At 47.4% G+C, this 17,500-nt stretch overlaps 1 protein-coding gene across 1 annotated transcript in view; it reads left to right on the top strand.

Moving 5' to 3' along the window:
* Nucleotides 1-17,500, top strand: part of syt7b (synaptotagmin VIIb) — a 173,210-nt gene that overhangs the window by 83,660 nt on the left and 72,050 nt on the right. Inside the window, exons 4-6 of the mRNA XM_063187956.1 lie at nt 4,201-4,350; nt 8,702-8,875; nt 13,974-14,330. Coding sequence (XP_063044026.1) covers nt 4,201-4,350; nt 8,702-8,875; nt 13,974-14,330 — 681 coding nt within the window. The remainder of the gene's footprint in view (nt 1-4,200; nt 4,351-8,701; nt 8,876-13,973; nt 14,331-17,500) is intronic.

The following is a 17,500-nucleotide window of genomic DNA, read 5'->3' as shown; positions in this document are numbered from 1 at the left end:
TGTTCTAAGGTGGGGTGGGTAGGGTGTGGCGTGATGGGATGGGTAGGGTTTGGTAGGGTGGGTAGGGTTTGGTAGGGTGGGGTGGAGTGGGGCGCCTGGGGGTTAGAGTCTGTTGCAGATAATTGTTCAGTCCTTCCCTGCCCTTTTGGAAGGGCATAAATCTACAGGCACACTGTGGCGGAGCACCGCTCCCCAGTGCCTGGCCTTTGTGAAGCAGACCTGTTAAAAACACGCTCCATTAAGGGGTGGGTGGGGTGGCATGGAGGGGGTGCTGGTGCATAAGTGACTCGAAAGAGGTGCTAAGAGTGGCAATTATCTTTTCGGTCGCTTGTGTTGTTTGTTTTTTGTTGGGGGGGTGAGGGGGCAGGGTAGGGGTGGTTGAGGGGGTTTGGCTGTGTTACGTGACTGATTTCATTTCCACATTGAAGACGCTAGCAGTCCGGTCGGCCATCACTTAGGCTACAGTCAGCCAGGCACCACGCTGGCAGAATGCTAATCAGGTCCTTAGCTAATTAGCGCGCAGAGTTACCAAATGCTAGACACACGGGCCATCTAACTGACGAACGGACGGACTGAGGACCGTTATCGTCACTCTCCGCTTAAACATCCAGTTGGCTAATGACCAAAGAAAAGGTGATCCCCCCCTCCCACCTCCCTCTCCCCAGTCCCTGTCGGTCAGGCGACGTTTCATAAGGCTGTATCTTCCGCAATTTCTCCCCCCTCACACGCCCCGAAGACTCTTTGATTCGCGTAATCGTTGTGTACAAACGATCGTTAAAGGCTGTGGAAGCGGGCGACCGCATTTTTATGAGCTGTGCAATGGCAGCGGCACTCAAGGAGACAATCTGCTGAAGATAATGGAACCCGCTGGTGGTGGAGGGCTTTTTTGGTGTGTGTGTGTGCGTGCATGTGTGTTTGTGTGTGTGCTGTTCATGCATGTGTGTTTGTGTGTGTGCGCTCGTATGTGTGTGTGTGTGTGTGTGTGTGTGTGTGTGTGTGTGTGTGTGTGCGTGCGTGTGTGTGTGTGTGTGTGTGTGCTTGCGTGCGTGCGTGCGTGCGTGCGTGCGTGTGTGTGTGTGTGTGTGTGTGTGTGTGTGTGTGTGTGTGTGTGTGTGTGTGTGTCTGTGTCTGTGTCTGTGTCTGTGTCTGTGTCTGTGCGTGCGTGCGCGTGTGTGTGTGCGCTCCAAGCCAGGCAGTGCTCACAAGCAAAGCAAACAAAAGCGCGTGCAGAGGAGATGACTCTTATCTGCTCCAGTGCCACCGCTCTCCGCTTGCCACTTGCTGCTCGCTCGCTCGCTCACCGCGCTCATTGTTTTGGCCTTTTCATATACACTGAAAGCACCAGGGCCAGATATGCAATGCCCTTGCCTATACTCTGGCCTCCATATTGCTTAGCTCCATGGCGTGCACCGGGGTCGGACTGGTCATTTGGCGTACAGGGCATTTTCCCGGTAGGCTGACAGTCCCCATTACTGTACTGCTTTTTTTGTTTTGTTTTTTTCCCAAGGTCCACAGCTTAGATTGGGCTTTCTCATTGGTATCCTCAATATTGACAGTGGACTGAGTCAAGCAGGATATAATACATAAATTACTTGTAAGTGTGAGGAGCCAGCTAAAGTAGCTCTAGGTAGGACTAAACGTTTCATTAATCACTGTCCCGAGTCAGCTGGTGCTTATTTGAGTCATTAGTAGGTGAACGATGACTCTCTCGACCACTTCCACGGTCCGCTGTCAGAAAACCCCAAATGCAACTTTTGACAGAGTGGTCCGAACGAGTGTCGTGAGAAACATTTCTCATATGAAAAATATGAGATACATGAAATACATACCGTATTCATATTTGTATCAACTGCTGGCATTCCTTGATGAAAAACTTTCACACAGCATTTTTTCATGACTGTGTCGATTTTGAGACAGGCATGCCACGGGCACCACGTAAACGATGTCATCCTACATTGTGCCCCTTTCAAGCCAAAGATGCCTGTGTGGTTTTTGTTCCCAGTCCTACCCTGGCTGGCACACACTCTTACTTAACGATACAGACTATACATTAAGCCTCGCTGTCTCTGTTTAACAGAGCTATACAGTCCATACATCTCACACAACTATACAGACCATACATACAGAGCCTTGACGCACTGTCTCACATAACTATTCAGTACTATACATAGTGCAGTCTGTTTGCCCGACATGTCTGTCTGGCAAGCCTGGCTCCAATATTGATCCATACAGACCGCACATATAGAGCATTGTTACAATGTCTAGCACAACTAATCAGACCATGCATGCAGAGTCCTGCTCCAGTGTTCAACACAACTATGGATACCATACATACAGCTATGCATACATCACACGCACGCGCACACGCAGACATACACACACACACAGCCTTTGTGCAATATCTAAGCGATGCAGACCACATATACCTTTTTGCAATGTCAAACACAACGATGGAGATCGAACATACAGACTCTGGCTGCAGTCTCTAACCTATGCAGACTAACGCAGAATCTTGCTCTTGACTGTCTGAGGAAGGCCGCGTGCTGCCGACTGAAAGATGAAATTGAAAGTCTTGTGGATGTGCATGTAAGCTGATTCAAGGCCAACTTGTCAATCAGTGGGCGGCTGCCTTCCCCCCTCCAGCAGACATACTGATGTTACACAGCCGCCAGCCGTCTCTTACTTTCCCATGCAGCGGAGATATACACCCTCAGCGCTGTTTTGCTCTAACAAACCTATAGCTGCAGAATTACTTGTCAAACTCAAAAGCCCCTTGGTGGAGCAGTGTGCCTAAATGGGCCGGGAAGGACTGAACAGCAACACTTAAATTGTGCGATTTTTGAATGAACAAATTTGCCTTTGCTATTCTATAGTGCAGAATGTTTTGTTTTTGGAGTGATTTATTATGTCGTTTTTATACAGTTTGTGTACAGTTTCTAGTTGATTAAGGAATAGTTTGTCTTCTTATGTTGTTCTTTTTAATGTATGCCCATCAATTCTAGGTTGATGTTAAAGAGCATGTGTTGCTCTTTTTAATGTCTCTCCAGCAATTCTAGCTTTACGTTAAAGAACATGTGCCTCTCAGTCATCTCTACTGTTTCTTCTCACTTTGTGTTTCTAGTGTGTATAACAGTGACAGCCTTGTATAACAGCGTATGCGCAGCATGTATGCTGTTACAGTGAAAACATTGCAGGTGTCTCTCTCTGTCTGTGATGAGTAAAGTGATTTTATTGGACACCAGCAGCGTGGGAATTTCTCCCAATTATACATTCCATTATTGATTCAACCTGACAGCATGTACAGAAAAGTAGACTATAGCACATAGAGTATAGAGCTGTCTCTTTTCGTTAAGAAATTTGAGCCTAAGAGATTGCTTTCTATGTCCTCCTTGGAGAGAACAGAAATGTATTGCATGCATGATCTTGCTGATATCTCTCCCCCTTTTCTTCCACAGCCCAGCAGCCTCTCTCTCCTCTCTCTTCGTCTCTCTCGGAGACACACAGGTTTTCTTTTTTTCCCTCCTCCATCCCGTCCGCCTTTTGTTATCAACAAGAGAGTATAAGGCTCCCTGCTCTTGCTCTGCTGATCCGGCCGCCCACTCTCTGCTCCTCAAATGCTTGTTTTATCCTCCATCTCTCTATCAGTAACCCTCTTCCCCCAGCTCTGACCCACCTATTGCCACCGCCACTACTGTTGTTGGGCGCTCTCTCTCTCTCTCTCTCCCTGACCGAGACTCGTCTCCCAGCCAGCGCCGCCGGGCTCTTTGGCTCTTTGGTTCTCCACATGGCCTGCACCCTGCTCCAGCGTTGACCACCTCTCTCTCTTCTCTACTATCTGCCCTTTCTATCATATAACGGATCCCTGTCATGTCTCTCTCTCAATCACTGTCCCTTTGTTATCCCTCCCTCTCGCACTCTCTCTCTCCCTCGCTCTCTCTCTCTCTGCCTCTCTCTATATTTGTTATCGCTTTTGCCTTTGCCTTTGTCTCTCTCCCCCCCCCCTCTCTCTCCCTCTCTCTCCCCTCTCTCCCCTCTCTCCTTAAGTCCCTTGATCCCCTGCTCCTCCTCTCTCCTTGTTGCACTCCACTATCGCTACGGCAGTAGTGCCTGTAGGATGTGGAAGTGGCTAGTGTTAACTGTAAAGTGTGCTGTGCTCTGACCTGTTTCTCTGTGTGCGTGCCTGTGTGTGTGTGGCCGCAGCGACCTAGACAGGGACTTTTGGAATAACAATGACAGCAGCAACATGCAGCAGCAGCAGCAGCAGCAGCGGTGGAGCTCCTACCCGCCCAAGGAGTTCCTCCTAAACATGTCCCCCTATGCCCCCTACGGAGACCCACGCCTCACGCCCAAGTGAGTCTCGGTCGCGGCTGGTAAGGGACCCCTTCTCTTCTGTGCAGGGCTGTAACGAAGGGGCGACCTACAATAACCCCCCTCAAACAACCCCCCCTTCCCCATCCTCACCTGCTTGGCATTCTGTTGGCAGAGTGTGGAACCAACTTTCGAAATCTGTGCACAACCCTGGCCCTTTTCTCCTCGATGTTCTGCAACACACCCTATAGGCCTACTCCTCACCCAGCCCAGCCCAGCTTGTCACCCCCTACCCCCAATATTAGGAACCTTTTCCCGCTAACAGCATATCCCCCTCATTCACTCACAGTTCCCTACCTTCCCTCTTCCGCTCACCTCTATTCAATTGAGGACACAAAATCTACAAAACAACATGAAGTACCTGTATACGTACTGTACATGTATCACACACCAAAAGGCAAACACATATGCACAAACCTCATCGACTTTTAGATGTAATCCCCTACTTATCGTACAATTTGGGTCGCAAAGTGTGCCGGCTGATCTTACCTGTGGATCAAAGCGAAGTCATTACGTGCGGATGTTTGCTGAAGGGTGATTCCGGCATCCCCTTCCTCTCCTAGCAGTGCAGACAGCGCCGGCTAATCTAAACAGGTCTCTCTCACACACACACTAACACACTGACAAAAGCACCCATAAGCACACACACAAACAAAACACACACACAAAAAGAGGACACACAGACACACGCACACAGACGCACACACACGCACACACAAACACTCACACACACACACACACACACACACACACACACACACACACACACACACACACACACACACACACACACACACACACACACACACACACACACACACACACACACACACACAGTAAGCGCTGCTCTCTGCGTGCTGATCAATTCTTTATTTCAGAGCTGTCGTCGTCAGGCTTATCAGCAGTCAGGACACAAGCACGCGGCCCTGGCAGCACAAACGATGGGGGGAGGAGGAGGAGGAGGAGGAGGGAAGGCACAAAGTCACGAAGGAGTGAGTGTGTGTGTGTGTGTGTGTGCATATGTGTGCACACGGGTGTGCGTGTGTGTTTGTTTGTGTGCGTGTTTGTGCGCGTGTGTATTCATGTTTCTGTATGTATGTCTGTGTGAGTGTGTGTGTGTGAGGATTCATGGCCACATGGGGTGAGCCGTGGTGGTGGCACCTCTGTGTGTTTCCTCTGTCGCTATCCGCCCTCCCTCCCTCCCTCCCTCCCCATCCTTGGGGACACGGCGTGGCACGGCAGTCCAAAGGAGGTCGGTGGGGGTGAGCCAAGTCATGCACCGCCCCACGTTTTAATTGCTTAATTGAAGTCATTATCTGGAAAGAGAGTAGTCTCTCACCGCGCTCCCAGGATAAATCAGCCACTAATTGAATGGAGACAGTAATAGATGCAGAAGTCTGGCATGCCACGACTCAAGCAGCCCACTTTTTTCTTCTCTCTCTCTCTCTCTCTCTCTCTCTCTCTCTCTCTCTCTCTCTCTCTCTCTAACTCTCTCTCTCCATCTCTCTAGCCGTCTTACTGAACCACATGTGGTAGTCCTGCACAGCATTCTGACAGTTCCACGGCGACATCGCAGCCCACACACAGACAAGCGCCTATATGGAGACAAAACTGTGTCAAATTACACAAGACATACTTCTCATGTCCTCTTCCCTACGCTAAACTACCCTACCCAGCCCTACCTAACCCTGCTCAAATCCGCTCAATCCTGCTCAGTCCTGCTCAACCTTTTCTGCACTGTATTACTCTCATATGCCCAACCCTGCACCGCCCAAGCCTGCCACCCACACGCCTACTCCTTTTCCTGCCCAAAGACCCACCAGAACTGTTTTGTCCCTGCATAAGCAGTACTGTATTTGAAAAGAAAAGCCAAAGCCCCTGTTCCCTACAGCCCTGCCAGCACACTAACCCCTTAACCCGCCTGTCGGCCTAATCAGCCAATCACTGGCCACCCATGGATCAAGGCCATGGAGACGGACAACCCTCAGAGCCAATCCAATCATCCATAGTGAAGCCCATTGAAAACTAGACCTCTCATACTTATGCAGATGTAGTCCCTAGAGTTCCCTTTTTCAACCACAGGTACACTTTACTGTACCCAGGAACCTATATAGCCTGACCTGGTTAACAACTTTGGTGGAAAGTACCCAGCTTTCTGAATTCTAGAGGGTTGACCGTTGATCGTGGTTATCGTGGTCTTGTGGTGGTCTTGTGTTTCTTATCTTAATTTGTATATTTTTGTATATTTGTGGTGGTCGTGATATGTCGTGCGCTGTGCAATGTTTTTGTTTTTTTATTTGCCTTCCGTCATGCATCACTTCCACTCTGTTGACTGGCTGTACCTTTGGTTGAGCACAAGTGTAATGATAGGAGTGAGTGACTTCATGATTGTGTACATATTGTACATATTATTCACACCTATTGTTCATATTATTATTCCCATCCAGTGGAGTGCAACATCCTGACATGTGAGATTTGCAGTGACCGATTTGTTTTCTTAACTTTATTTGTATCAACTCAAATGTTTATTTAAGTCATTCTGATTTATTTGCTTCTATTTAATTTAACTGATCTCCCAGAGTTTTGAGATTGTTCTTCAAAGGTTATGTTTATAATTTTAACCATTGGGACCTCATGCACAAATGAGGTGCAACATTTCGGTGTCTACTAGAAACTTAAAATAGTCAGTTAAAAGAATTATGCAAAATTGTAAATATTTTGTAAAAGTGTCCATGTAGTTATCCCCAGTTTCAACTTTGCACCTGCATACCCTAAAATAATTTAAATTGAAGTTTTAAAGTAGAAAAAAAGGTAGGCTATTTTGTAAAATACATGAATAATTATTGCTACCCTGAAACTGCTTTTAGAATCAAAAGAGTTACTTATTTATCAACTTGACTGGAGAAGTTTGCTTCCAATTCCTGAAACGTCTGAACACTTTGAACACTGTTTTGAGCACTAAAAAGAAAAACACGTTTGACAAATATGGCCTGGATGAATGGGACCCTTCACAGACTAGTTGTTGTATCTTGGTAATAATGGTGTCCAGGCGTGCTGCGTTCTTCTCTGGGTGACTGACTGGGCTTGCACTGTGTGGTGGTGACTGGTGGTGTTTGTCCTGTCTCCTGTTGTCAGTGGCCACTACTGTCTCTGTATTGTCCAGGTGTAGACGGTGTGAGGCTGGGTCTGGGTTACGTGGGAGAGGGAAACTTGCTATTATCCTACTGTTAGAAGAGAGCAGAGACCTTCTAAGTAGCTCAATCGCAAACTCAATCTGAAGAGAGTCGTTAGACTGTAAGGCTACATCAAATTTAAAACAACAAAAACAAGGAAAAATATATCTGGAGGAGAGCTGAATCAGTGAAGTATTGTGTTTGCAATGAACAGCACAGCGTGATACCCAATCATTTTCTAGGACTTTATTTTTTGTATTACTTATACTCAGGGGCGTAGGTAGCAGCACATTTTGGGCCCTATGTACAATCAGCTCCAATGGACACCGCCCAAGCCATATATCTCCATAAACTGGACTGTGTGTTGGCCCCCTATATTACCTGGGGCCCTGGTGACTCAGTCACACTTTACCCTCCCTGAACGACACCCCTGCCTATACTCAAAAGGTTTCATGGAGTGAATCGGCTCTCAGCATTAAGAGCACCATTAAGAGGCCATAATGCAGCCCCCCTCAGCTCACCTATTTTACCCATTCCATTCTTCTCCTGGCTTCTCTGAGTTCCGGTGTAGACGTTGAATAGCACTCTCCCTCCCAGCTAACTCAGTACCCAGCAAAAAACACCCAACAGTTCCCCTTGACCTGCTGGATCCTCTTGGCTTCTGCACCTGTGCACTTGAGTTACAAAAAGAAAAGAAAAAAATGAAAAGAAAAGAAACTGAAAGAAAAAAGCAAAAAAAGAAAAGCTTTTGATAGGACTGAAAAGAAACCACCCACGGCCCCTTCTCCTGCGCCCACAGTCACTGCTGCGTTCATGTGAAGGTTTCCTCACCCGAGGTGGCTCACAAACAACTACTAACTACTCTGTCGCTGTCCCCTTTCCTCTCACTCTCCTCTCTTCCTACCTACCTATCTATCTCTGTTGCCCTTGTCGCTCTCTTGCTCTTGCTCTTGCTCTTGCTCTTTCTTTCTCTCTCTCTCTCTCTCTCTCTCTCTCTCTCTCTCTCTCTCTCTCTCTCTCTCTCTCTCTCTCTCTCTCTCCCTCCCTACCCCTCTCGTCTCTGTCTGTCTCTATGTGTCTCTCTGTCCCCTTTCCTGCAATCCTCGTCCTCCTTTCTCCATCTCGCTCTTTCTCTCTCTCTCTGTCCTCTCTTCTCGCAGTGGGACATTGGAGAGAGGGGAGGCGGGCGGGGGAGGGTCAGGGTCTGGGCCGGGTCCGGGCCCGGGTCGTGGGCCCGGTCGCAGTGACAGCCTTAGGAGCATGATGGCCGGCCGCGCTGGCAAATGGCAGACGGTCCAGAGCCACCTGCACTCCGGAGGCCTGAGAACCAGCAAGTGAGTGGCAGGACTTTAAACAGCTGCTAGTGGTGGAGGGGTTATTGCATGGAGATACCGTGACACATTGAACAATCACGCTATATGATAGCTTTTAAACAGCTGCTGCTAGTGGTGGAAGAGTTTACTGCATGGAGACACCATGAAACAATTAACAATCACACTATAGAAAAAACGCATTAAAGACCTGCTCTGTTGATGGTTGAGGGGTTAATGCATGGTGACACCATGACACATTGAAAAATCACACCATGGGATATACATGTAGCATTAAAGAGCTGCTGTTGGTGGTGAAAGAGGACACCATGCATGAAGACACCAAGAGACATGAAGCACAGTCAAATCACACCATAGGATATAGCACTACACAGATGCTGCAAGTAGTGGAGGGGTTCTAGCATGGAGACACCACAAAACACTGAAAATCACACCATGGGATTACACAGCATTACACAGCTGGTGGTGGTGGTAGAGGGGTTGACGCATGCAGACACCATGACACACAGAGTGAATCCACCCCATGGGATAGCATGACATGGGATAGCATGGGGATTACATAAATAAAGCCCAAGTGAACATGAATTAACTGGCCAAAAAATGAAAGAGGCAGGGACCTTACAACTGGAAAATGTATTTACAGAGCCTGCAAAAGACCTTTCTTATCCTGCTTTCCTAATTAGATCAATGTTCATGTGAAAAAAAATAGAAAAAATATTAAATAGAAATTCATGTTAAACCAGACACTATAAGTTACATAGCTATACTGGATGTTTTGGTCGGTAGTTATACACCTATTCTATTCACTTTGGGAAAGAGTTTACTTCGATGGTTGCATTGAATATGCTTTGAAAAAAAATTGACCTGAGACACCTGAAATGTAGCATTCCTGTTGTATCATTTAATTATTTTAATTCTGACTTTCAGATTTTTCTATGCACATCCTCTTTTATACTTATTATTATTCTGTATTATACTATTAGACCCGTTCATTTAAACACATTGGACCCATGGTTGTTATGGTTTCTCCTTCACCCTGTGTGCACTTTGCGTGTCTCTCCCGTCCACATCCCCACACATTCTACATCCATAATTGCTTTTCTATTTTGGGCCAGTTAGGAGCTTTTGCTCTTCCCAGGATTTTCGCACCTTCCGGTGTGGAAACTGTTTGAACTATAGAGTTCTCCATCCCTCCATCCCTCCATCCATCCATTCATCTCTCTCTCTGTCTCTGTCTCTGTCTCTGTCTCTCTCTCTCTCTCTCTCTCTCTCTCTCTCTCTCTCTCTCTCTCTCTCTCTCTCTCTCTCTCTCTCTCTCTCTCTCTCCTCATTTAGGCTTTGCCTTACATACTGTTTTCCCAAGGTCCTTTAATTATCCTGTGGTAAAAAGTGCTGTGTAGAAACCCCTGGTGGATGCTAAATTGACAGGCCAGGGTCATAGCAAGGCCTCTTGGCTCATCATGGAAATACAGTACTGTATCAAGGCTAGTCATGTTGAGTCACAACTGGTGAATTAGTAAATCTCTCTCTTTTAAAAAATATTTTTTCTATATTTGTATTTGAGAATGACGGAGCAGATGTGAACTTTGGGGGGGAAAATGAGTTTGTGAGATTGAAAAATTCAAAGGTGAAGGAAACTCCGTTGGAATGTTGAAGCTGCATTGATCAGAGGAGAGGTAATGTTTCATTGGCCTTGGAAAAATAGATTGAAATTCTTGCAATATTTCTTGTATGTTTGCTCATGCTCATTTGAAAGTTTTTCACGGCGTGTAAGGCAAAGCCTTTCAGTCAGGGCTCCGTGGTAACACAAGACAAACAGGAAATAACTTAAGCCCTGTCCAAAATCTTCACTTGTTCATTATATTGTTCACATACATAGTACATTATGTATTGAGAGTCTGAAATATTCGCTCTCCACCATAGAACATTATATGTTCTGAGTCTGAAATATTCGCTCTTCACCATAGTACATTCTCACTCTCATCCTTTCTGCCCTTCAGTGTCTCTACATCAATTTCTTAATTCACCTCGTCGCCCCAACAATGTGTTTCCCTTTCATTGAGACACCATTAACTACTTTGTCTTCCCGTTCACAACCCATCTGCCCCCGTCTATACTTTTTTTTCTCCACCGTCACTCTTTTACGTTTGGATGTTTTTTTTCACCCACCCCTTTCGCTCCATACCAGACCAGTAAAATGTGGATCAGCTAATCTGCTAGAAAGGACGAGTCAGCAATCTACTGTATGTGTGCATGACCTCATGCGTTGGGAAGCCATAACACTGTCAACCATGAAGCGTACACGTAGAGCGAGCCATAGATCATTTCCAGAGGTGCTGTCTGCATTTTGAGCAAATCTACACAAAAACACGTGTCTAAATATTGAGGACGTTCAATGTATAAATGTTTACTGTGTAAACTGTTTAGTTACTATTCTGGAAGATGGTTGCTTCAGGAGCGACGTGCCAATAGGCAAACAACGGCAGCTCATCAAGTGCTGTACGCTAGTCTCTCTCTCTCTCGCCGAATCACTGTCTGCCCACGTGGGCCGTTCGGATTCAATCAGGCTACGTGTTGCCAGTCACATCGCCAGCTCCATTATAACTTCCATATGCACTAACATTAACCGAGTTATGCATTTTTAATGGACATGCACATCTGTCACACAATCACAATCATCCATGCCATCTTACACCATCCAACAGTGTGTGCATGGGGGACAAAGATAAGTATGTGTATGTGGCTGTGTGTGTGTGTGCGCACTCACATGTGCGAGTGTGTGGTTGTGAGTGTGCGTGTGTGTGAGTGTATGTGAGTGTGTGTATTTGCATGGGACATGATTGCACAGTGTGTGTGTGTGTGTGCGTGTGTTCGGATATGAAAAGTGTGTGTGTGTGTGTGTGCATGCATGTGTGTGTGGATATGAAAAAGTGTGAGTATGTGTAAGTGTGCGTCTGTGTGTGTGTGTGTGTGGGAAGGGAAGGGAGGGGTCAGGGAGGAGGAGGAGGAGGATGGGGTGGGGGGTAGGTATGAGAGAGTGGCCTGAGAATTATTACTGGCATTAATCCAGTCTCCCGTCCACAAATGGCCTCGTCTAAGACGCCTCCCCTGAGCACTCAACAAGATCTACAATGGCAGGCCAAAGCAAAGAGTGTGTTCAGCCCAGTCCCAGCACTGTAAATCCTCTGGTCAGACACCGGAACCCAGCTGGCCGAGTTCGACTCAGGTCTACAGTTAGCAGAACTGACAGGGGAAAGGGGACGAGAGGGGAGAAAAAAACATAAGAACACGAGACAGAAGTTGGAACGGAGAGACAGAGAGAGAGAGAGTTGAGTCATGAGAGCAAGAAAGGAGGAGAGAGACAGGGGTAGGGATGAGAAGGCTGGGAAGTGTTTAGAGAAAAATATTGAGAGGAAGAGAGGAGGGGTAAAAATGGCATGGCTGAAGAGAATGCCACATGGGTAAGTGCCAAAGCAGGGACATCAAAACCAGCCTATTAGTCACAGAGTGCTGCTTTAGAGAGCTATACAACAGCTAGGCCAATGTCTATGCATACAAGTACAAGCTGTCATGATCTTTAAAGATGATATGGAATCTGGCTGGACATAAAGCACACTGTGTAGACTAGAGAGAGATAGCTACTGAATCCAACCAATGATTCTCAAGAACTATGAGGAGCATTCGGTGAGAGGCTTCAAAAGCCACTGACAAGTCGCTATAGTATGTTCCTGGTGTAGGTATCTGCCTGACTTTGCTCTGTTTCTCTCTCTGTGTTCCTTCTTCACTTCATTCCCCTTCGAATCTCTCCTTCCTGTACTTGCCCTTCCGTGTTCTACACTGTGTGCACATGTTTGTCCTTTTCCTGTTCTCTTCTTCCTCCCTTCCACATGTCATCACTCACTTTCACCCTCCTGCCCCCCCCACCACCACCACCACCACCTCCACTGCCACTTGACCCGTATCGAACACCCATATCATCCCTCTCACCACTTTATCAATTCCTCCTCTCTTTCCTCCATTCTGATCTCCACCATCTTCTCTCTCTACCACTATAACCACTATCATGTCCCTCGCTTTTTTCCTGTCCACTGCTTTCATCATCTCAATCCCCATTCTGGTCCTGGTCATCTCACCCCCACTGCTAACACCATATCACCCTTATCCTCCAACCCATCTGCGCCCGCACCCCCCGCCTTCTTCCTACTCCATTCCTCTCTCTGCACACACATGCACATACACATACACACATACTCTCTGTCTCTGTCTCTCTCTCTCTCTCTCTCTCTCTCTCTCTCTCTCTCTCTCTCTCTCTCTCTCTCTCTCTCTCTCTCTCTCTCTCTCTCTCTCTCTCTCTCTCTTTCTCTTTCTCTCTCTGTCTCTCTCTCTCTCTCTCTCTGGCGGCACATCCTTCACTCACTCATCACTCTGACTTCTCCACATCTCTGCCTGCATACACTCTCTTTCTTCTCTACCCCAATCCATCCCTCTCTTCCCCTTCCCGCATGCCCATCTCTGTCTTGTCCACTCCTCTCCCCCTTCCTCACACATCTTTCACCCTCCCTCCCTCCCTCCCTCTATTCCACTCCATTCCTCTCCCTGCGAACACATGCTTCACCCTCCTCTGGTCTGTGTACTCCCTTCTACTCCCTTCCCCTATCGCCCCTTTGCATTGCGACTCCACTCCTCGGATTATCCTTCACCCCTCCCCACCACATTGGCTTTTCCATCCTTCCCTCTTGCCCTCCTCTTCAACTCTGGCATCTCCACTCTTCTCCATCTCCTTCACCACTTCCAAATCCCTGGCTTCTCCACCCCAACTCCCTTTCCTTCTCCGTCCTGCACACCCAATGCTGGCTTCCCCACTCCTCTGCACCCCCCCCACAAATCCTTAACCCCCATGGCACTCTGTCTTCTCCATCTCCCCACCCCTCTCTCCCTCTCCGCTCTCCTTGCACACCAAACTCTGGCTTTCTCCCCTCCTCCACCCCCTACACATATACCCCTGCTCTGGCTTTTCCACCCATCCCTCCCCCCTCCGTCTGTCTCTCTCCACCCGCTGTCTCTCTCTCTGTGTCTCCTCCATCCTCCCATCCCCGGGCAGCTTTGGGGACCCCTCCCTGTCCTCTGCCTCCACCCTGGAGCACATCCCTTCCTCGGCCGCCCGCCCACGGCCCCTGGTGAGGCAGCAGAGCCTCCAGCAGCCCCTAACCCACCAGCCTCCGCCGGGCCCCAACGATCCCCCGGCAACATCACAGAGCCTGGGCCAGCTCCACACGGGGCCGGGCGGCGGGGGGCACCGGGGAGGTCCGCGGGGGGTGCGTGGTAGTCCGGCTGGAGCAGGGGCCTCACGGTACAGGGGGGGCGGTGGGGGAGCAGGGAGGTCTCGTTCCAACCCGGGCAGCGTGGACCACGTGATGGGGCAGATACGTCGGAGAGGCCTGGACGTCAGGTCCTTCCTGTGAGTATGCCCTTGCTGTTATTATCTCTTATTGTTGTGTTGCATATGTTGTTATCTGCCTGGACGTCAGGTCCTTCCTGTGAGTATGCCAGCTGTTTTTGTTTTAGTACCCTTGTTGTTATCTCTTATTGTTGTGTTGCGTATGTTATTATTGGCCTTGATATCACGGCATTGCTGCGAGTATGCCCAGGGACGGTCCTAGGGATGGGCTGACCAGGCAGTCACCCGGGGCAGCATCTGCAGGGGGGGGGGGGTATCATTGCAAAACCCTGTCACTCTCTGACGGCAGCGCACAAATCATGAATTAGTGGTATTAGCACGCAATTAGCATGTTATTACAGCTAATTCCACCATTACCATATTAGCATGTTGTTAGTGGTTCTTTCATTGCGCAGTGTGGCGAGAGGGTAAGGGTCACGGTATTTTTGATGGATATGAGTATGCAAGCTGTTTATTTGTTGTGTTGTCTATGTTATTCTCCGCTATGATATAATTCCTAGTTACTGTGGAATTTGGCAGGGTGGTGGAATTGTCAAATTTTGGATTGGACGTGATTCATATTTTGTGTTGTGCATGTAGTGTTTGGGATATGATAATGTCAATGTCATTGTGAGCGCTCTCATTTTCTCAGAGTGCTTGGTTATTTTTGTCTGTGCTGCATGTTTTTGCACCTGCTGTGCAGTCTTTGGTGATGATTGTTTCATTTCTCTCTCTCTCTCTCTCTGGCGTTCTAGCGATATTATTTTCCTGCTAATGTTGTAAGCGGGAGCTCGACTGTCTGTCTGCTATCAGGCAGCGATTTGCCACGATGAAATATTAATTAACGTGTGCTTGTGATTGTCTCTGTAATGTCTCATTTACACGTGTGGGCACGCGCGCACACACACACATACACACACACACACATATACACACACACACACACACACACACACACACACACACACACACACACACACACACACACACACACACGCACACGCACACACTCACTGGTGTGTGTGCATGTCTCTGCCTATTAGCGGTCGTGTTAGTTGCCTGGACTTGGTGTCCTATTCATTACGGCTGGTTATGTTCCTCTGCCTCCGCGCTTCCCTTCTGTCCCTCCCTGTGTGTCCATCTGTCTGGGTTCAGTATGTCTTTACCACCACCGACACCTGCACACTCCAGGGTAGGAAAAGATCCAGGGGGAGGGGATTAGTGTGTGTAGGCGTGTGTAGGCGTGTGAGTGTCTACATTTGCGTGTGTGTCTTTGTTCTAGTGTGCATGCGTGGGTGCGTGTACACACACACACACACACACACACACACACACACACACACACACACACACACACACACACACACACACACACACACACACACACACACACACACACACACACAGACACACACACACACACACACACACATACACACACATTCATGGCAAATACGTTTGTCAGTGAGTCTATACATGATCACAACCTCCCCCCCCCCCCCCACACACACACACACACACACACACACACACACACACAGAATATACAGTATATACTATACCAGTTAATAATTGAGATGCCTCAGTGTTTCCCACAGAAATTTTGGAACCTATGGGGGCAGCCGGGGGGGGGGGGGGGGGGGGGGGGGGGTGTCTTTTCACTGGCCTTTTTTTGTCGGGGTGGGGGGGGGTATTAACGCAGTGTAAATACAAAATGACAAAACAATACAGTATGACATTGGCGCATGGAGAAACTATAGGCCTACGCCCACATTTCAGCCATTTATATTTTGAGAAATAAGGCTACATAATACACATGCAGGGGTCTATGTAATGAAAAAAATAATAAAACAAAATAGGAGCAGAGATAAGAATTTAAGATTGCTATGAAATTGTTAACGCATAAACAAAAAGGGTCTAAGAGAGAGGGCTATGCCTTTTTCCCCACACACATAGGCGTACACATTCAACATGAGGGGTGCTGCTCACAGGGGCAGTTTTTCAAAATTCCTCTCAGTAAAAGGGCTGAGCAACATATTACACATTTATGTCTATATTCACATTCATTACACATTCATTTCTATATGCAGCCCGATGTCTCCTCTGCCTTGTCAATGAAGGCCTGTCACCTAACTCATTACAACTGTAAAACAAAGCCTGGGTAGTGTTAGTAAACTCATCCCAACTGTCCCTTCTCGGAATTTTTTTTTCATTGCTCCCAAACCCAAGTTAACTACAACAACTTGACAAGGCTTTTGATCCCTCTCTCTTTCAAGCACTTGTGGTTTTCTCTATAGGATGTATTTACTCCAGGAGGAAAATGCGAAGGAAATCGTAATTGAAATCGCTTTTAACAAACACGGAAATCGTAAAAAAAAAAAAAAATTAATTTTTTTTTTTTTTTTTTAACATTTTCGGAAACTATGGCGGCCAAATTTAAACTATGGCGGGCCGCCATAGTTTCCTCAATGTATGGGAAACACTGTGCCTTCTGCCATGAAAATGTCTGCCATGACCATGAGCCATTTCTGGGTGCCAGTTAGGCAGCCAGGCGCTGGAACATGGAGGAGGGGAGAGCAAGGGAGCAAGAGGGGCAGCCAGTACACGGCGAGTGGGGTGGATGGAGTGGAGGAGATGGGTTAGCTGGCTACAGCTATCTACCAGGTGGAGGGAGACCCTTTACTATGATATACCAAATAATTGGAACCATCTGTGCCGTGATGCGTTTCTGGGGAAGCTAAATGGCTCTGTATGTAGTTGGTGGAGGGAGGGAGGACAGAACAGTCAGCTTATTTACTCAACTTTACAGTAATATATGTAATATACGTATACAATACATCTGGGAATACTTGAATAATACCTGAATTGTGTTCCATGGGGCATTTTGAAGACAAGACAAAATGCATGATTTTAGATGAAGCAATACTGTTTTCTGAAGCATTGAGTAGCACATGTTGCAAAAAAAGAAAAAGCAAATCACATTAAAAAAAACCTTTGCTGCTGATTTTCTCATTTCCGAGAGATTTGTGGCTCTGGGATTGAATTCCGGTCACATACATACAGTATATCACATAATTGAAATGACCTGTGCCATAAGCCATTTCTGGGGAAACTGGGCAAATTGCATTGTATATCTGGCTGAAACATGACAGAGAAGCAAGGGAGGGGAGCAGCAGGCTCCAGCTATTTAT

The sequence above is a fragment of the Engraulis encrasicolus genome, chromosome 22 (genome assembly GCF_034702125.1).
Source record: "Engraulis encrasicolus isolate BLACKSEA-1 chromosome 22, IST_EnEncr_1.0, whole genome shotgun sequence".
Lineage (NCBI taxonomy): Eukaryota > Metazoa > Chordata > Actinopteri > Clupeiformes > Engraulidae > Engraulis > Engraulis encrasicolus.
This window is presented reverse-complemented; position numbering and strand designations above follow the sequence as displayed.